The sequence below is a fragment of the Salmo salar genome, chromosome 11 (genome assembly GCF_965601325.2).
Source record: "Salmo salar chromosome 11, fSalSal1, whole genome shotgun sequence".
Lineage (NCBI taxonomy): Eukaryota > Metazoa > Chordata > Actinopteri > Salmoniformes > Salmonidae > Salmo > Salmo salar.
Genome location: NC_138301.1, coordinates 21619476 through 21641019, shown reverse-complemented (window position 1 = coordinate 21641019; position 21544 = coordinate 21619476). Strand labels below are relative to the sequence as shown.

The following is a 21544-nucleotide window of genomic DNA, read 5'->3' as shown; positions in this document are numbered from 1 at the left end:
CTGCTAGTTATGTAAAGGAGAGCCACTGTAAACTGCACAGGAGTGTCAATCAGATTCACAGTAATAAAACTTTTCACATTGAAGATCAGATCTGTTACCTATGTCTTATGATGGTGTGTGTTAATGTTTATGTGTGAACTCACAGATAGAGAAGAGGCAGCTGGAAGAGTCTTTGGAAGAAATCAAGGAGCAGGAGGAGGAGATGTCACGTGCCAACCGTGCTCTGACCACCCGGTTAGAGGATGTACAGGTAAGACTGACCAGGCTTTGACCACAAGCTCGGGAGAATTTACTGGTGAGAATAATAAAGCATAAGTGCTGGTCCTCCTTACCATTCTGACCCATCTTTCTAAACTCTTTCTGTTACAGAGGAACTTGACCAAGCTGAACCATGACCACAGAGAGCTGGAGGTGAGGCTGAAGGAGGAGAGGAGTCAAAAAGAACAGTTTAAGAACACTAAGAATGAGATAGAGGACGAGAGGAGTCTGCTGGACCGCACAGTGGAGAAACTACAAAAGGAGGTGAGTGGACCAACTAAAGGCCTTCGGACATCCTTGTTTTAGTCAATCAATCAGTGTGTGCATGCATGTCTGTTTGTTAGCAAGGCTAACTCTACCTTCACCCTCTCTCCCTGTAGATGAGTGAGATCGTGGAGGCCTCTCAGTCGTCCACCCAGGAGCTGCAGGAGCAGATAGACGTGTACAAGGAGAAGAACCGTCGGGAGCTGGCTGAGCTTCAGAGGCAGTTGAGGGAACGGGGTGTGGAGCTGGACAAGTCCCGTCTGGCTGCTAAGTCCCTGCAGGAGGAGGTGGGTTGGCCAGTGCTCCCCATGACAATGGAGGATGAGCCATTGTCCTGACTCAGTGTGTTGTAAACCCCCACTCAGGGTTTGTACAGTGAGGTCATGGCTTTGGAATGTGTGTCCTCTCCCCTCTTATACTTCCCCTTTGCCCTGAACTGGACCAGAAGGTCACAGCTGTAGATGCCTGGTGGCCTGGTGATATTACAGGGTTAAAGAGGTTAGATAATGTATATTTTCATAGATATCTGTGGTTTAGCATGAAGAGTTGGAGCTGTGGAGGGTGGGAAAATACATCTGAATCATTGTTTTTCTATTGGTGAAGCATCAGAATGTTTCAGCAATCTAGACCTTCAGACACTAGGATGAATTTATGAACCTATTTTAATTGAACAATATATCAAAGTATTAGCTGTAACTATCTTACATTACATCCATTGTTCTCATACATTAAGGGAGTTGTAGCTAGGTAGGCTTATGGAATTTGGAGTGAGCCCCTGTAAAGTTCTTCATGGCATTTTGCCTCAATTTAGGAATTCTCCAGCTAATGTTTTTCCAATTACTATGGTTCATTTTCACAATCTAGCTATAACCCCTTAATAGCTGTGGTCTGCACCACATAATGTTGTTATAACCCAGGGCCACTGCTCATTGGGTATGGTTTGACCTAATAAACACTTTGGAATGTTTGGAATGTTTTTGTTGAATATGGGATAAGCATTGTTTATTTGATCTAATAATGTCCTCCCTCATTGTGTGTCTGAGTTACTAACCCCTGCAGAATGTCATTAAAGAAAACCTATTTCCTACAGTAGGTTAAAGACAGGTGGCCAGACTCAGTCCAACACAGTTCAAACACCATTGGAATTGTGAGCCGTAACATGCTCACCTTTTCCATGGAAATGTGTCAGTTTTACAGAAGAGAGAGGCCTTGCTGCTAATGGTTCATCTTTGTGTTGTAGTCTACCCAGTGTAATGTATATGCACAGATAGGATAGGCTGATGTATCTTTGTCCAGCTGGTCTACAGGAAGAGGGGGATGTAGTGTGTCATTGTTGTGAGAGCTGGAATGACTGACCACACATCCTCCTCTCCTCCCGGCTGATCCACTCCTCTAAGGCCTGGTGATGAGGTCACTGTTTCATCTGCTTCAGATCTCCAGTCTGTCCCAACCCCCACATCTATCGTATAAGCATGCACATTGAGACCTGCTAAAGACAAATGTATTTTCTTCTATCATCTTCTTCACTCACCAGTCTAGTGTTTGTGAAAGTTTCTCTTAAGTCACTATTGTTAAAGGAACAGATGGCATCTTGTGGCCACTGCTGAAATTGCATTGCTAAAGCATGCATGACAGGTATGGATGTTACTGTAACAGTATGACACATATGTGTGGTTTATTGTTCGCTGTGGTGTACTGGTAAATGAGTAGGAGGCATTCACAAAACCTGTTGTTCATTCCCATTCTATTTTAAAAGTATGTGTGGTGTGTGTCCTGCAGCTGAGCCATGTGGAAGACGACCTGAGGCAGTGTAAGAGGGAGAGGGATGATGCGGTGCTCAAGGAGAAGGCCCTGGAGCAGAAAGTCTATGACCTGGAGGTGGAGGCAGAGACCAAAGCCCACTCCAAGGATGACAAAATCCGACAGGTCAAACTCATGGAGGTATATCTTAATTATTCATTTCACATTGTCTCTAAATTATACACTTTATACATGTGTTCATGGAGACTTTTTGTGCTGTATTAATTGGTTATCTTTGAGTCTTCAGTCAGTGTATGCTAGTCCTTCCATTTCATCTCTGTTTGTACTCCAGTCCTGAGGAAGGAACAGTTCCCAGCTAGCACATAACGTTCTGAGAACCATATGTTTCTTAGAGCTTGGTGAGAGCAGCGTTGTCCTATGGTTATTTTGCATACAACCTTCCCACAACTTTCTGGGAATGGTGCAGGATAGTTACTTGGTTTTAGAACATTCTTAGCACATTTAAGGAATGGCAAAATAACATTTTCTTGGTATTTCATTACTTTAACAGAATGTTTCCTAAAAGTTCAAACATGGTTACATTTAATAAAAATGTTCATAATGTTCTAGGAACATTCTCCAACTGGTTTGACATTGGGCATGTTCTGAAATAGTTCAAAGAACGTTAAGAGACAAATTCTGTGGTAATTTCATTTCTTGCTGAGTGGACCAGTTCCATGGATAGAGAACAGAAGATTGTAGTTTGAGAGATAAGCAGCATGTTATTATGCACATCTGGTTAACATGGTGTGCACGTGTTCAGTGTGTGAAATTGGAAATATGGACCTGATTGGATGCGCTTAGCTTAATTGGCAGGCCCTCATTGGTTGTTGGCCAGGGTATTCAAGTGTGCTACCTCTGAGCGGGTGCAGATGGACTCAGCTTGGAACCGGCTATGTTGTATCCGCTGTCATGTTAGAAATAAACCGGTTTCATGATGTTAATGTTTTATACTGTCAAGTTTCTCTTTGCAATGACTAAAAATAATCTGCTTCCTTTAACCGGGGATGCAACAGATTGGCAACAAGGTACCAGAGTTTTTGTCTGAAGGGGAACAGAGCGAGCAAGAAAGTGCCAGCTCCGTCGAGACTGTAGTCTGTGTAGAAAAGCTAGCACCGACGATGGCGTTCGGCAAGGCCGAGGATTTTCACGTCGGAAGGTTTCTAACAGTATTTTGAAGATAATGGGCTCAAGTACGAGGATAAGTCAAAAGCCATTTTCTTATTGTTGGCAGAAAGTCTCAATTTGTTAATGGACTTGTGCTCCACAGAAACCAAGTGAAAAAATGTTCAAAGAGTTGGTCGCGCTGTTGAAAAGTCACGACGTACCGAGGACAAATTTTATTACTGAAAGATGCAAGTTTCATTCAAGGAGTCAACTCGAGGGAGAGTCTATAGTGAGTACTTGGCTAGTTTAAGAAAAGCATTAGCCACATGAAAATTTGGTCAGTTTCTTGAGTCATTACGTGATAGATGTGTGTGCAGTGTTTAAAGCGCAGAGCTGAGAAACCGTTTACTAAACGTAGAACACACAAAATACTTTTGAATTAACAAAGGAAGTGCACAGCAGTTTTCACAAAATACTTTTAAAGCAAATGCAGTCGAGAAGAAAAGCGTTGCCAAGAAGAGTCAACAGGTAAACCATGTTACCATTGCGCGGGAAAAGGGCATAAGCCAGATGAGTGCTGCTACAAGGATTTTGAGTGTCGGGAGTGCAAGAAGAAAGGACACAGCCAGGGCATGTCAAGAGTGTCAAGTGAGAAAAAAAAAAGACAAAGCAAACAAAATGGAACAAGCACCTGGATGCTACAGAGGGAGAGGCCTCCTTACTTCGACTGCAGGGAGACGAGAGGAGCAAGGATGATCAGCACCAGGGCAACGAACACCAGCGAGAGAGAGACAAGATCATTGTAACAGAGATGAACATTACGTCACACTCCAGCGCCAGAGTGATGAGCTGACATGCTCACATGAGAGCCAGACATCTGATAAAGGGACATCGGCTGTTTTCGCCACTGACCGAGTTGGGTAACGTAAAAGGAATTGAACTGTTTGCATTAAATACAGTTAAAGACATTACTAGACTGTACTGTGTATGTATGGGTAGGTGTGAGACTCAAAATAGAAGTTGATACAGGTGCAGCAGTTTCTGTGATAGAGAGGCTGTATAACCGCAGGTTCAAAGAGGTGAAATTGAGCCCTGCTGTTACGTACACCTTGGAGGGAACGCAACAACCGGCTACAACTCAACTCCCCGTGGAGTGAGAAAAGGTATGTGATTGTAGGTGCGGGTAAGGATGACAAAGGCAGAGAAGATTACCGTTTACAGGGAATTTATTCTTCCTTCACACGGTAAGGTGGAGAAAAGGGGCTAGACGGAACCAAAGAAAAGTTCAAGTTCACCCTCTCCTACCTTACCTGCCTACCCACTGGTTACCTATTCTTAGCACCACCTGGCGCGCTAACCAAAATACAGAGGGTGGTCGCCCAGGTGTTACCTAGTGTGCAGAGACAGACTAAATACTATGGGTATATGTATGCCCGCAGGCCTCTTGCCTAAACACTCCCAAGGTGCCTTCCCCTTCCCCCACTGGGAACAAATGAAACACAATAATTCAAACTTAGTGAACAATTTAAATAAACCAAAAACACTAGGTATTATGGTATACACATACCTCTACAGGAGCAGCTACAAAAAACCACTTTCAACAGTTTTACCAGACCAACACAGGACATACAAAGAAGCTCTCTCTCCTAACAAAGGAACACTGGCTTTTAAAGCTGCAGGAGGAGTCGGTAATTGCAGACAGCTGTGTCCCCTGATGAGAGGGCGGGGTTAGAGCTCCAATTAGTGATGGGCCGACCAATCAGCTGCTTTGGAATCCAGGAAGCCATCCTGAAATACACACACATACAAACATACAGTTGAAGTCGGAAGTTTACATACACTTTAGCAAAATACCTTTAAACTCAGTTTTTCACAATTCCTGACATTTAATCCTAGTAAATATTCCCTGTTTTAGGTCAGTTTGGATCACCACTTTATTTTAAGAATGTGAAATGTCAGAATAATAGTAGAGAGAATTATTTATTTCAGCTTTTATTTCTTTCATCACATTCCCAGTGGGTCAGAAGTTTACATACACTCAGTTAGTATTTGGTAGCATTGCCTTTAAATTGTTTAACTTGGGTGAAACGTTTTGTGTAGCCTTCCACAAGCTTCCCACAATAAGTTGGGTGAATTTTGGCCCATTCCTCCTGACAGAGCTGGTGTAACTGAGTCAGGTTTGTAGGCCTCCTTGCTCGCCCACACTTTTTTAGTTCTGCCCACAAATTTTCTATAGGATTGAGGTCAGGGCTTTGTGATGGCCACTCCAATACCTTGACTTTGTTGTCCTTAAGCCATTTTGCCACAACTTTGGAAGTATGCTTGGGGTCATTGTCCATTTGGAAGACCCATTTGCGACTAAGCTTTAACCTCCTGACTCATGTCTCGAGATGTTGCTTCAATATATCCACATCATTTTCCTACCTCATAATGCCATCTATTTTGTGAAGTGCACCAGTCCCTCCTGAAGCAAAGCACCCCCACAACATGATGCTGCCACCCCCGTGCTTCACGGTTGGGATGGTGTTCTTCGGCTTGCATGCCTCCCTCTTTTTCCTCCAAACATAACGATGGTCATGATGGCCAAACAGTTCTATTTTTGTTTCATCAGACCAGAGGACATTTCTCCAAAAAGTACGATCTTTGTCCCCATGTGCAGTTGCAAACCGTAGTCTGGCTTTTTTATGGCGGTTTTGGAGCAGTGGCTTCTTCCTTGCTGAGCGGCCTTTCAGGTTATGTCGATATAGGACTCGTTTTACTGTGGATATAGATACTTTTGTACCTGTTTCCTCCAGCATCTTCACAAGGTCCTTTGCTGTTGTTCTGGGATTCTGGGATTGATTTGCACTCTCTAGGAGACAGAACGTGTCTCCTTCCTGAGCGGTATGACGGCTGGGTGGTCCCATGGTGTTTATACTTGCGTACTATTGTTTGTACAGATGAATGTGGTACCTTCAGGCGTTTGGAAATTGCTCCCAAGGATGAACCAGACTTGTGGAGGTCTTGGCTGATTTCTTTAGATTTTCCCATGATGTCAAGCAAAGAGGCACTGAGTTTGAAGGTAGGCCTTGAAATACATCCACAGGTACACCTCCAACTGACTCAAATGATGTCAATTAGACTATCAGAAGCTTCTAAAGCCATGACATCCTTTTCTGGAATTTTCCAAGCTGTTTAAAGGCACAGTCAACTTAGTGTATGTAAACTTCTGACCCACTGGAATTGTGATACCGTGAATTATAAGTGAAATAATCTGTCTGTAAACAATTGTTGGAAAAATGACTTGTGTCATGCACAAGTAGATGTCCTAACCGACTTGCCAAAACTATAGTTTGTTAACAAGAAATTTGTGGAGTGGTTGAAAAACGAGTTTTAATGACTCCAACCTAAGTGTATGTAAACTTCCGACTTCAACTGTACAAACACACAACAACACAAAAACTGGGGAACGTAACACCTGCAAACTGTGTTTAAAAATGTACAGTAAAGAGTCACTAGTTCTAAGAGGGAAAATCTCTGCACTTAGAGAAGCTGTTGAAAAACAGCTTGTCAAGTTGGAGTCAGAAGGGGTCCTTACTCCAGTTAACTACAGTGAATGGGCTGCTCCAATTGTGTGTATACCGAAAACAGACAATACAGGTAACTATCAGTCCGTGGCTGGAAGTAGATCAGTATCCGTTACCAAAAACGCAGGACTCGTTCACCAAGCTGACGGGGTGAGAAGATCACAAAGCTGGATTTGTCACAGGCATACCAGCCAGTACAACTAGAGGAGAGCACTAAGCACTATCTCACCATGAATATGCATAAGGGGTTGTTTTAGGTCAACAGGCTTCCTTATGGTGTTGCCTGTGCTCCAGCAATTTTTCAGAAAATAATGGATCAGATCCTACAAGGTATAGATGAGGTAATCTGCTATCTTGATGATATACTTATCACAGGGCGTGACACAGAAGAGCACATGAGAAATCTTGAAGTGCTAAAAAGACTGAAAGTCTGCAATCTGAAGGTTAAAAGAGAGATGTTATTTCTTCCAGAACAGCGTAGCCTATCTAGGTCATGTGATAGATGCAGAGAGGATGCACCCCATGAAACAGAAAACTGAAGCTATTGAGAAGGCTCCCATTCCTACAAACAACACTGAGCTCAGGTCTTTTCTTTTGTTACTTAACTATTATGGAAAATTCATTACAAATCTGTCTACCATAGTTAAGTGACTGCTCTACTGCAGAAAGGTGTAAAATGGGAATGGTCACAGAAAAGCCAAAGTACTTTTGAGGAAGCTAAGAGACATCTAAACTCAGCAAAAAAAGAAACGTCCCTTTTTCAGGACCCTGTCCTTCAAAGACAATTCGTAAAAATCAAAATAACTTCACAGATCTTCATTGTAAAGGATTTAAACACTGTTTCCCATGCTTGTTCAATGAACCATAAACAATTAATGAACATGCACCTGTGGAACGGTCGTTAAGACACTAACAGCTTACAAACGGTAGGCAATTAAGGTCACAGTTATGAAAACTTAGGGCACTGAAGAGGCCTTTCTACTGACTCTGAAAAACACCAAAAGAAAGATGCCCAGGGTCCCTGCTCATCTGCGTGAACGTGCCTTAGGCATGCTGCAAGGAGGCATGAGGACTGCAGATGTGGCCAGGGCAATAAATTACAATGTCTGTACTGTGAGACGCCTAGGACAGCACTACAGGGAGTCAGGACAGACAGCTGATCGTCCTCGCAGTGGCAGACCACGTGTAACAACACCTGCACAGGATCGGTACATCCGAACATCACACCTGCGGGACAGGTACAGGATGGCAACAACAACCGTTACACCAGGAACACACAATCCCTCCATCAGTGCTCAGACTGTCCGCAATAGGCTGAGAGAGGCTGGACTGAGGGCTTGTAGGCCTGTTGTAAGGCAGGTCCTCACCAGACATCACCGGCAACAACGTCGCCTATGGTCACAAACCCATCGTCACTGGACCAGACAAAATTGTCAAAAAGTGCTCTTCACTGACGAGTCGCGGTTTTGTCTCACCAGGGGTGTTGGTTGGATTCGCGTTTATCGTCAAAGGAATGAGCGTTACACCAAGGCCTGTACTCTGGAGTGGGATTGATTTGGAGGTGGATGGTCCGTCATGGACTGGGGCGGTGTGTCACAGCATCATCGGACCGAGCTTGTTGTCATTGCAGGCATTCTCAACGCTATGTGTTACAGGGAAGACATCCTCCTACCTCATGTGGTACCCATCCTGCAGGCACATCCTGACATGATCCTCCAGCATGACAATGCCACCAGCCATACTGCTCGTTCTGTGCGTGATTTCCTGCAGGTCAGGAATGTCAGTGTTCTGCCATGGCCAGCGAAGAGCCTGGATCTCAATCCCATTGAGCACGTCTTGGACCTGTTGGATCAGAGGGTGAGGGCTAGGGCCATTCCCCCCAGAAATGTAGGTGCCTTGGTGGAAGAGTGGGGTAACATCTCACAGCAAAAACTGGAAAATCTGGTGCAGTCCATGAGGAGATGCACTGCAGTACTTAATGCTGTTTGTGGCCACACCAGATACTGACTGTTACTTTTGATTTTGACCCCCCCCCCCTTTGTTCAGGGGCACATTATTCAATTTATGTTAGTCACATGTCTGTGGAACTTGCTCAGTTTATGTCTCAGTTGTTGAATCTTGTTATGTTCATACAAATATTTACACATGTTAAGTTTGCTGAAAATAAACGCAGTTGACGCAGTTTCTTTTTTTGCTGAGTTTACTTACTAGCCAGGTGTTAGTTCACTACAACCCTGAGCTACTGTTCATACTAGCCTGTAATGCTTCAGCGGTAGGTGTACGTAGGTGCAGTGATGTCTCACTAAATGAAGGATGGTTCTGAGAAACCTATAGCAATTGCCTCTAGGATGCTTGCCAAAACAGAAAGGAACTATTCTCAAATAGAGAAAGAAGCACTAGGACTCGTGTTTGGAGTTATGACATTTCATGGGTATCTGAATAGTAGGAAATGTACCTTGCTGACAGTCCATAAGCCTCTTCTTATGATTCTTGGTCCTAAGACAGGTGTCCCTACACTTGCAGCATATAGAATGCAGCGACGGTCTTTGATTTTTAGCAACTTACACATATGAGATACAGTACAATCCTTCAGAGCAGCATGGCAATGCAGATGCGTTGTCCAGACTCCCACTGGGTGATTGTAGGGGTCCTACACCAAATCCAGTGTATAGAGTGTAATTTATAGATGGCTTGCCAATCATTGCTAAAGATATACCACTTGAAACTGAGAAAGATCCTGTATTGAAAATTGTTAAGCAGTATGTAATGTCAGGATGGACAAACCATGACCAGACGAAGTCTTTAAACCTTATGTCATAAGAAGGTTTGAACTTACCATTGAGGATGATTGTATTCTTTGGGGTTTCAGGGTGGTGATTCCACAAAGCCTGCAAAGCAGACTATTGGCAGAACTACATGAGTTATTTGGGTGTAGTTAAGATGAAATCCTTAGCTAGAAGTCTTCTCTGGTGGCCTACTCTTGATGAAAATATTGAAACTGAAGTAAGTCTCTGTGACATATGCAAGCAGAAGTGTAGCATGCCTGCAAAATTGCCAGTACATGGCAATGGGCATCAGGTCAATGGGAGAGAATTCACTTAGACTTTGCAGAAGGCCACAAGCAATTGTTTTTGATTGTTATGGATGGTTATGCTAGATGGCCAGAAATTGTACACATGCAGAGTACTACTTCAGCTAAAACTGTTGAGGTACTCAGAAATCTGTTTGCTTCCTATGGTCTGCCCCAGGAAGTAGTCACAGATAATGGCCCACAATTCACTTCCTGTGAAATGAAAACGTACTTAAAATTGAACGGTATCAAGCATACCACGCCACCTGCATATCACTCAGCTTCAAATGAGTTAGCTGAAAGGCTAGTGCAAAATCTTAAGAAGTCGCTAGCTAAGAACAGAACAGTAGGTGGTATGACGTTACAGCATTGTGTCGCTAACTTCCTATATGGCTACCGCAACACACCACATACTAGTACACGCAAAACGCCAGCAGAGCTGTTCTTAAAGAGACAGGTTCGTACACGACTGTCCCTGGTTAAACCACAGTTCTCGCCGAGTGAACAGACTGAGGGGTCAGTGACAAACCACAGAAGGTCAGATCCTTCTCTGTTGTTCAAGAGGTCTTGGTAAAGAATTACAGGGGAGGAGAAAAATGGTTGAATGGTGTGATAACTAAGGTTCTGGGTCCAGTCACATACATGGGTAATGTTGAGGGTGACTGTGTGAAAAGACATGAATCAGATGTTGAACATCAAGCCAAGGAGACAAGGTGATGCTCTTGCAGAGGGAGATGGTTCTCTTTATGTAGGAGGATCTTGGAACTATGATGTTGATGACATTGATATGGACAATGCGATCAATGTGCCTCAGCGCACAGCTGCTGAAACAGTTGAGATGCCTCTACCACAGCCTCAGAATGTTGTTCTGAGACCCCGTCCTGTCCGTAACAAATGCCCACCACAGAGTCTGGACTTGTAAAAGGACTACTGGGAATCTTCTTCTTTTTTTTTAACAAATAAATGTGTAACAATTTGTTTTGAAGAATCCTGTTACCTGTAAAAGGAAATGTTAAAAACGCAGTAAATTGGTTATGTACTCAGGAGTTGTTAAAATAAACATTGTTAAAGTTAAAATAAGAGAGTAAGGTTCTCAACTAGTTGAAGTTACAGGGGAGGATCTGTAGTGTTTGAGAGATGTGCTTAATAACATTCCGCTTCTGATTAAAATGGTATGCACATGTTCAGTGCGTGATATTGGAAGTATGTATCTGATTGGATGCGCATAGCTTAATTGGCAGGCCTCATTGAACTGGTTATGTTGTATGCGTTGTCATGTTGGAAATAAACCGTTTCCATGATGTTAATGCTTTATACTGTCGAGTTTCTCTTTGCAATAACTAAAAATAACCTCCTTCCTTTAACTGAGGAGGCAATAGGTTAGAATCTCACTGATGCCGTGTCACAATAAAAAATAAATGTGTTTGCATGATTGTCTAAGGAAATTCATTTCTATGTGTCCTATCTGTGCTAGAGTTAAAGCAAAATAAGATGTCAGTGTTATTAAAAGTCTTATTAAATGATTCAGTGAACATTTTTATGAAATTATTTAAAAACCTCCAAATAACCTATAAATTCTGTTCTCAGACCATTAATAAAACCTCCTAGGAAAACATTCAAGGAACCAGAGTAAAACATTCTCAGAACCTCCCTGCAACCAAAAAATGCACGTTCCCAGAAAAGGCAACATTTTTACTTCTGTTCTCAGAACGTTTAAAAAAAACTTTCAGTTTAACCGGTCAGGAAATTTATAGCTTCCCATAACCAATGTGAAATCAAAAATATACCATCCCACAACTTCCAAGTAACCAAATGTGCTAGCTAGGTTCTTTCCTGAGTTTGTTATAGACACAAGTCATGTGTACTGCAGGCCTCTAGTGTTGACAGTGGTGTGATGCCAAACACGGCAGAAGGAAATCTAAAGCTGTCATTCAGAGAAGCAACCCCATGTTTACAGCAAGGTCAAATAATAATGTCATTGTTAATACCATGTTGATGCTGTGTACTGCAGGACAGGATCAGTCAGCTGGAGCTGGATCTGGATGAGGAAAAGCAAAGTGGAGACCTGCTGATTGTCAGGATAGACCGAGGCAGAGAACAGGTGAGTCCCTTACCACTATCCCTGACTGACCACTCTTACTGACCTCCAGTCAGTGGGGCATTCTAACATTCATTAACCATGGTTCACCAAGGTCATTCACCAATTTGTCTCTGACTCTCCTGTGACCGGGAGTCACACTTCTAAACTCCATTAACTTCATTATCATCTGCAAAAGACAGAAAGCATTTCAAGTACAGTCATTCCAGAGCAGCTTGGCATAATGTGACATCTAAGCTTACACCCTGTATCAGTTCTTTGTGCTTGTCTGCCATCCCCTCCCGCCATTGACAGCTCAAATACCCACACACACACAGACCTACACACCGAGCCATTCTTCAGTGCGCGCGTGTGTGTGTGGGCCCCCCTGTATGGAACAGCCACCCAAAAATCCCACTATCCCAGTTAATTTGTGTTCTGGAGAGAGCAGAGGGGTTATTGCCATGTAAGAGGATCTTGCATAATTGTTCAGTTTGGCAGGCTGCCTGCTCGGTGTAAAAGCGCCAATCCAATTTTCATGCATCAGTCACAAAATACCCCTTTTAATGCACCACCTCAGCCAAAATATGCACACTGCCAAATGTATCAAGTTTACGGCAATGGAGTTCACTTAGCTGTGACTGCGTCTCAGGGACAAATCCATTTCTTGTGGCTGATCATAGTTCTCACATCCTGAGGGAGTCAGACCTAAACACTGCAGCTTTCCTTCCCCTCTGATAAACCTGCTGATGTTGCCATTATAAACTCAGATTGAGATAAGAGTACATGCTTCCCGGAGAAAGAGTTGTTGTCAGAAAGCGTTGCTAACTCAGATCAGGAGACTGTTGGTCTGGTGCTTTTTCATGAGGAAGTGACGTTATTCCAGATACAATTCATGTACAGGACAAGCTTTTTCTTCTAGGATGTGTTTTGTATTATTCAACATGTGCTAAGTGCATTTACCTCCAAGGGTCTACCCTGTTGCAATACCTCTGCAATTCACTGTGCTCTCATTGATTTTCATACTGCCAATGCCATCATGATGCATTCTTCATGTCTAACAAAGATAGGACTAGTTATTTTATGGTCAGGTTCATTGTCCCGCAATGGTAAGATTAAAGGGCTAAGTCTGCACAGTCCTCCAACCTTGAAATGGATGGGATATGTAAAGACCTGAACAAAAGTATGAGAGGCCTAAAAGGAGTGAACAAGTACTTACATTTCCTTAAAGGCAAGAAACACCTGGCACAGAGAAAAGAGTAGCACTAGACAAAGTGGCATTACCGCAACACTGGGCCAAGGTGAGTTGCCAAGGCAACAGTGGAGTGGTGTACAGTCATAGTGAAGTGGATGAGGTTAGGATAGGAGGATGTGGTGGTGGTGGTCGGGGGAAGAGGGGGACGGAGAGAGTGGGGTCTGCATGGCCATGATGGCTTGGAGTGAGGGGGGGCGGCAGGAAGAACACCTGCGCCTCTCCTGGCACCAGGTGCTCTTCTCCTGTCTAAATGAGAGTAATCTCTCCTCTCTCCTCCCGCTGTCTCTCACAAAGCAGATTAGTTTCTGCTGTATGTTCCAGTCTGCTGAATCAGCTCCCTCAAGTACTCCACCGGGCTCACCAGTTATGTGGCCCATCGTTCATCAGAGCAGCCCACTGTCACACACTAATTGGCATAAAATATCACCCATACTAAGCTCCCCTCGCAAAAGAAAATGTTGATTAGTTGTCTTTTTTTCCATCCACATCTGTATTCCCTTCTCTTGAACTAGTCTCTCTCCCGCTCTCTCTCTCTCTCATTCTCTCTCTCTCTCTCATTCTCTCTTTCTCTCTGAGACAATGAAGTAGTTTGACAGTTTGAGTTTGTAACCCTAACTAATTAAAGCAAACCAAGCAGGAGTCAAAGGTTGTTTATTCTCGGTTTCTAATCTTTCACAGAAATAGTCTAGTTTAAAAGCAAACATTTACATTTTTCTCTGTCTGGCTTTTGGAGAGAAGTTGAACACCCTGAGGAATTGAGAGGCTTAAGTGCATTCCCAGTACTAGCTATGATAGGTTCATCTAAATATGACTGATTTATTACTCTTGTCTATCTGAATGTACATTATGAGAGCTGACGTGGGATCAGTTCAGGGGAATGCAACCGAATAAGAATATCCAAACCACCAATTAGCTACAGGAAGGCTCCTTCCACCTTGAGTAAGACATACAGGAAGGGTTCTTCCTACCGACACATGAGCAGCCTCTCATAATAATTGTGTTCTCAGAGTGTGTAACCATTGAGATGACAGTTCTCTCCGCTCTGATTGACAGGTGGAGCAGATGAGGAATGAACTCCTGCAGGAGAGGGCTGGCAGACAGGACCTGGAGTGTGACAAGATGACTCTGGAGAGACAGGTACAAACTGCCCTGTTCTTCCCACTCCTTCCTCCTTTCCTGTCTGGGGGGAAACAACAGCAGTCTATCTGTGAAAAGTCCATTAGGCTCATACCAAAACATGCACTCATCTAATCCATCTCTGTCTTCTATCTGTCCTTCTCCATCTCTATACTCCTGCTCTGAAAATGGTCTTGTTGACCAAAACATTAGCTAAATAAAGTAGAACTAAGACTGTGTATCAAAGTTGTTTCTCACACTGTTTCTAACAGAACAAGGACCTGAAGAGTAGAATAGCCCATCTGGAGGGCTCCCAGAAGTCTAACAAGGAGGGTCTGGTGAGCCAGCTGGAGAACCGGATCCAGGAGCTGGAGGAGAGGCTGGAGGGAGAGGAGCGGTATGGTTAGGGTTGGGGTTGGGATGGGTTCCTAGGGAGAGGTGGGGTTGGGGTAGGGGTTGGAGGGAAAAGAGCGGTTCTGCTATAGGGACCAGTGCTGCCTACAGACTCATTACAGAAGCTGTCTGGCTCTAATTACCGTAGGTCATATTGCACTAAACTAACCAATCATTGGGTTGGTTAGTTTAGTTTTACATTCTTTAGGTCATACTGCATACTATGTGTAGATGCATGCAGTATGTGGCATATGGCCAATTACCTTGTGGTTTCCAGAGTGTTTTATGTACTGCTACAGTATGTGACATGTAGCAGATCGGTAGTCTTACCCATGATGCTGTGTTTTCTAGGGACCGTGCCAACCTGCAGCTGGTGAACCGGAGGCTGGAGAGGAAGGTGAAGGAGATGATGATGCAAGTTGATGAAGAGCACCACTCACTGCAGGATCAGAAGGACCAGGTCAGGATGCAACATGCATATATATATATACATACATACATACATACATACATACATACATACATACATACATACATACATACATACACACACACACACACACACACACACACACACACACACACACACACACACACACACACACGCACACACAGCTGTTTTAACCCTCGGTGTTCCTCTTGCAGCTGAACCTGCGTCTGAAGGCCCTGAAGAGGCAGATGGACGAGGCGGAGGAGGAGATTGACCGGCTGGAACACGGCAAGAAGAAGCTGCAGAGAGACCTGGATGAACAGCAGGAGGCCAACGAGCAGCTCCAGAGCCAGCTCAAATCCCTGCGCAGCGAGATGAGGTAAAAATGCTAAATACACACGGCTAACAGAAGACGCTAAGAACATGCTCATTCTGCTTTGGTATTTGTTCACCTAGTTAATTGTAATGCAGCTCTAGCCAGCTGAAGCTAACAGCATGCACCAAGAGATACCACAGTGTAAAGCACATGCTTATGAAGTTTCACAGGGGCACACACATTATGTTAACCCACTGTAAAATATCTGGACATATTCCCTACCACTGCTCTTGGGTATTACTCACACCTTCCTGAACAATGTAGTCTAACACGAACATATTAAAATGCAATGTGTGTAGGCTTTAGCCCACTTTCTCTCAAACTGTAACTCTTTCATACTGTGTAAACTATTTCACCCAGCCCTCCACCCAGAATAACACTAGTTTCCCTCCCTGAAGGCGTAAGACCAACTCTGCTCCTCTGGATGACGATGATGATGAGGATGACATCAGCACGGACGGAGAGACCTACTTCCAGTCTTCATCTGGCTATAAACGCTCCTCTAGCCAAGACAACATCATATCAACATTCTCTTTGTGAACCAACACAATGAAGAGAATGTTACTAAAACTACAGAAGGACCAAGTGGACTGACTCCTATTCAGAGAGACCACTTTCAGGTCACGATGTGCTTTTGGAAAATTGGTCAAATAGCATAGTGATGTGTGTTTGCTCTTCCTTTCACAGTACATAGATTGACAGGGAATGGTTAGATTGTAATTAATCAATAACTATGTCTTGTAAATGATTGATTATAATTTAGCAATAGTTGAATTATCAGCACAATTTCTAAGTTCTTAGTTAATCATTGCACGTGTCTTCTTACATCTTATGAATAATCCAGCAATGAGATGTAAAGGGAATCCAATTATTCACCTTGTAATGCACTGTAAAGGACAGCATTCTGTAACCTCTTATGCCTTTTTGAAATGTATTAATCCCTCACTAGATGTTATATCCTTAATCAAATATGTTAAGCCGCTTATCAAGTCTGACAGCAACAAATTTTATTTGAAACATTAACTTTTTGTATTGTGCATTAGAATATCAATTAAATTTTGTAATGAAGTCAGGTAGAGTGTAAGGCCTTAAATTGATTTGAGTGAAATATTAGCTATTTATTTACTGTTGAATATATGAAGAAATGGCTGAATGAAGGGCAATATGTTTTTAGGGAAATTTGTATAAGGGATCTTTTTTATCTTTTTTTTTTACCTGAATAAGGAATAGTAATCCATCCATGATGTTAGCGTGGTCTACAGAAAACATCTCTGTTTTATCACTTCTGTTTTCAGGCTTATGACTCCTGACTTATTGCAGTATTCAACCCTGCCTTTATTAAAATAAGAAACAGTATAACTTTTATAAAGACTGGTTAGATCACCGTTCTCAAATCAAGGTTCTACTGTGTATTTTTAGTTGGGCTTTTCTACTAACTACCGGGACTGCTCTGTTACTCCTGAGATTATTGTTTCAATCGTCAATAGTCCATTTTTTGCATTATAGTAAAAAACACATTCCTTACTTTTGTTTAAAAGTAATTCATCTCTGTATTTCATAGAAATATGACTTTTACCAGGAACATGTTACAATGTGAGAAGAAGCTATTTATGTTTATGGTATATCCTCCAAGAACTAAACAGTGTTAATATTAGACATATGAGTCAATCTAATGTAAAATTAACATTTATTTTTTTGTTGACTACCTTTGTATTTGCTATGTGCATCTGTGGGAGCATATTATTATGCTATATGACCATACGGTCAGTACCTGTTATAAGCATCTGCTGTGCCTATCTATTATCTGTTGGAGGAGACGGTCCTCTGCTATGCAAGTTTATATGATGAGGGAATTTCTACAGATGAGCTGTATTGACAATCGATCTGTTTGCTAAACTGTGATGATTTGCACTGTCCGTTGGATTATTTCTGAAGGCGTCCAAGGCTGTTGTTGCCGTATGGAATGAAGAAGAGGCCTTTGGCTGTGTGCGTCCTCCGGTCGTTTTGGAGTGGGGGGGTTGAGAAGAAATACTGCCGCTACCTCTCTGTATGTACACATCTGTACTTTGCTGAGACTAAAAACCTTGCTAAAATGAAATAAAGTTACCCGTAGTTAATCTCACATGCTTATTGTCTCTGTAAATTATACTGCTGATCACATCTGTCTCTTCTAATCTATTTAGGTACACAAAATAAGCAACTTTGGAGAGTGTTTAGTTGTATGAGGAAGTTGAAAGGATTGACCTCAGTGGTGCATGAATGCTTTATGGTCCTCTCAGTGTGACCTCATTCATCCTACTTATTATTTTATCGTCTTGGCCAAAGCAGCTGTGTCAATATCAGCCCCCCATATTTAATATGTTGCTCAGTGGGCCAGTATTTTCCTGCTGAAGCCTATTGATTCTGTGTCCAGCACCTGACACCAAAGCACCGCAGGACAGGTCCTCCGAGGTCTCAGGGGGAAAAGACATGATTGATCCCTTGTGTTAAGGAGATGACACCATATGTGGGAAGGTGCAATCCAGGCTGCATTAGGAGATATGACTACATTATTTTTAAAGGTATTTTACAGTTGACTACAGCAGAAGAAAGGGAGTAGAGACAAGGCTTTCTTATCCTCTCAGCAAGACTGGCAGGTCATTGTTCCCAGGTCGTGACCTGCATTTGTCGCCATTCTGTGGAGAACAAACAAATCAACCTTTTAAATGCGTGGGGATCGTCTCTGGCCCCTCTGTCAGCCCAAGCAGCATACACACACACTGGGAGTGCACTGCTCGGGGTGGGGCTTTTGTGAGGGCTTTAAAGAATGACCATTCTTGAAATTCTTGTCCCGTGCTTGGGTGAACTCATGCAGTAACTGGTGAAAGATGGAAGTGGGGAGTGGGAAACGGTCATGAGGTTGTAACTTTACAATTGAAAAATATTAAGCTGTCATGGTTGGTGGCTGTGGTGATTTTCTGTGAAGTTAGAAGTAGTGGACCATGGCCTCAGACACTTTTTTTTAACCCCAGGTTAAAAAACTATAACTTTTAGAATGTTTTAGGTGAGATTGAAGAATATCTTGTTCTTTCAGATAATATTGAACAATGAAAAGAAGTAGTCTGACCAACTATTTAGAACTTTCTCAAAACTGTACATGGTACTCTGCTGCCCTCTAGCTGTAGAAATGCTAAAGCACACGTTAGAAGGTACGAGAAAGAATTTCACAGACATCTGGAATGTTGGCTTTGTTTTGTCTGCTGTAAATTGTGTTCTCAAGTCCTCTTGATATTCTTCTCTAAGCTGATAAAATGCATGCTTGCCTGTTGGTGAGATGGGAAGGAAGCATGACATTGTGATGATGAACAGGGGCATCATCCATCCTTTATTTTACAAGGGGCAAGAAGTATATGAGGATGGAGGGAGGGAGGTCCAAATTTCAGGAAATGTTGCATTTTTCAAACATCTGAAACAGTGTTTCCCTGCAATCTTGACATTTTAACCAGTAATCCACATTGATTCTTTAAGAACGTTTATGCCTTAGGAGTTTAGTACAACTGCCACTGGGATGTAGTATCATAACCCAATAATTAAATCCATTTTTGTGTCTTCTAAAGTCAAGCAACCTTGCCAGCAGGCATGCCAGCTAAGATAGTTAGACAAGCTACTCTAACTTGACTGATAGCCTGAAATGGCTTGGTAAGGAGTTATGAGGATGGGAGATTGGGAACCTATCTAGCTGGCTAGCTAAAGCCAACTTTATAAAATTGCCAGGTGGCTAGTATTAGAGAAACAAAAAAAACATTTTTGTTTTATTTATTCATCAAAAATAATCAATAGGCTTCATAGCTTAATCACACTCATTTACAGACATACAGTACCAGTCAAAAGTTTGGACACACCTACTCATTCCCGGGCTTTTCTTTAGTTTTACTATTCTCTACATTGTAGAATAACAGTGAAGACTTCAAAACTATGAAATTACACATATGGAATCATGTAGTAACCAAAAAAGTGTTAAACAAATCAAAATATATTTTTTATTTGAGATTCTTCAAAGTAGCCACCCTTTGCCTTGATAACAGCTTTGCATACTCTTGGCATTCTCTCAACCAGCTTCACCTGGAATGGAAAAATCTCAAATTTGGACTCATCAGACCAAAGGAGAGATTTCCACCGCTCTAATGTCCATTGCTCGTGTTTCTTGGCCCAAGCAAGTCTCTTCTTATTATTGTTGTCCTTTAGTAGTGGTTTCTTTGCAGAAATTCAACTGTCATGATGTGGCCCTCTTTGGGTATAGCGTGCCTTCCCCCTCTCTCTCTCGCCTACACCCAGGCTGCTGTTATCTCAGGTCGTAAATTCCTGTAGGAGACGTTCTTCCTCATGGCCAGACAGTATAGAGAGAGAGAAGATTTCACAGGAGAACAAAGGAACCTATTCTCCAGCATAGAACTTGAGACCTGAACAATGTACATGTTTTGGAGAAGGTGTACACGGTCGGGGAAGAATCCAGCTACGACCAGTCCATTTCGTTTAATGTTTGTGAAACTCATGAGAGACAATACAGCCACATTACCATAACTATGTTTATACAAGAGTCTCAGTTATGAGGCTTGCATCTAGTTGTTGTATAAAATGAATGAGTAAAGATGAAACTATTTGTGAACTTATGTAATGTGATTTTAAACTGTTTAATGAAAGGGAACCCAATTCCCTTTAAAGTTAACTAAGTCATTGGCCCACACCATGAGCACAGACATTGATCTGGCGTCATGGGACAGCCTTTTTCTAGTCTTCCGAATATAAGCCCCACCTTGGGAATTTATCTTCAGACCAGCTTACCTCAATAACTGAGAGGGCTAAGATTTGAGTAGATTGCTGAATTCTTAACCATACCACATGGTTCAACTCTGAGACTATCGATACCGACAGAATAAGAACAAATCTTTCATACTAATTACTAGTCTGCAGCTAGGAATTCTGTACCATTGAACATGAAGACCGACAACCGCCGAAACATTTATTCTACAAGAACATTTCTGAAATGGGACTCTGAAGTATCCATTCTAACCATGAGAGACGAAAGACGAACTCTCCAACAGAAAAACGGACGATTCCAACAGAGATCACGACGACACACTGAGCGTAAATATATATTGATTGCAGTTATTCCCGAATGAGTGAGCGTCCATGTGCAAAGGGTTAGCATTTCAATGAATATAATTATCAAGTGTGTAGTGACTCATTTGCGTAATTCCCGCCTTTCTCAGTCGACCCCCACTTCCCTTTTGTCCACCAAGCCGCGATACCAGTTTATCCCACTAGGGAAACTCCGCTATCATTTCCTTGTAACTATATCTACTGTTTGTTTGTTTATGCATTTCTGTGATTTTTTAGTTAGTAAATAAATTATTTAAGACAATTGATGTATGGATGATTCATACATTATAACTTTTTAATCTGAATTATATTCCTTGGTGCCCTGACTTCCTAGTTAATTACATTTACATGATTAAGTTAGTTTAATCACGTAATAATAATTACAGAGAATTTATTTGCTAAAAATAAGTCTTCAGTTTAATGATGCCAAATACACGACACAACCATGAAGGCCTGATTCATACAGTCTCCTCTGAACAGTTGATGTTGAGATGTGTCTGTTACTTGAACTCTGTGAAGCATTTATGTGGCTGCAATTTCTGAGGCATGGAGGAGAAGGTGTGATGGCGCTTTGGTGGTGACACTGTCTGTGATTTATTTAAAATTCAAGGCACACTTAACCAGCATGGCTACCACAGCACTCTGCAGCGACACGCCATCCCATCTGGTTTGCACTTTGTGGGACTATAATTT

At 42.4% G+C, this 21544-nt stretch overlaps 1 protein-coding gene across 1 annotated transcript in view; it reads left to right on the top strand.

Annotated features, from left to right (window-relative positions):
- LOC106562198 (cingulin-like 1) overlaps nucleotides 1-17834 on the top strand; it is a 41049-nt gene extending 23215 nt beyond the window's left edge. The window contains exons 10-19 of the mRNA XM_014126896.3: nucleotides 146-250; nucleotides 370-522; nucleotides 639-809; nucleotides 2302-2463; nucleotides 12077-12166; nucleotides 14451-14534; nucleotides 14786-14910; nucleotides 15258-15366; nucleotides 15552-15715; nucleotides 16111-17834. Of these exons, the coding sequence (XP_013982371.1) occupies nucleotides 146-250; nucleotides 370-522; nucleotides 639-809; nucleotides 2302-2463; nucleotides 12077-12166; nucleotides 14451-14534; nucleotides 14786-14910; nucleotides 15258-15366; nucleotides 15552-15715; nucleotides 16111-16252 (1305 nt within the window). The 3' untranslated portion in view covers nucleotides 16253-17834. The remainder of the gene's footprint in view (nucleotides 1-145; nucleotides 251-369; nucleotides 523-638; nucleotides 810-2301; nucleotides 2464-12076; nucleotides 12167-14450; nucleotides 14535-14785; nucleotides 14911-15257; nucleotides 15367-15551; nucleotides 15716-16110) is intronic.
- Nucleotides 17835-21544: the final 3710 nt, after the last annotated feature.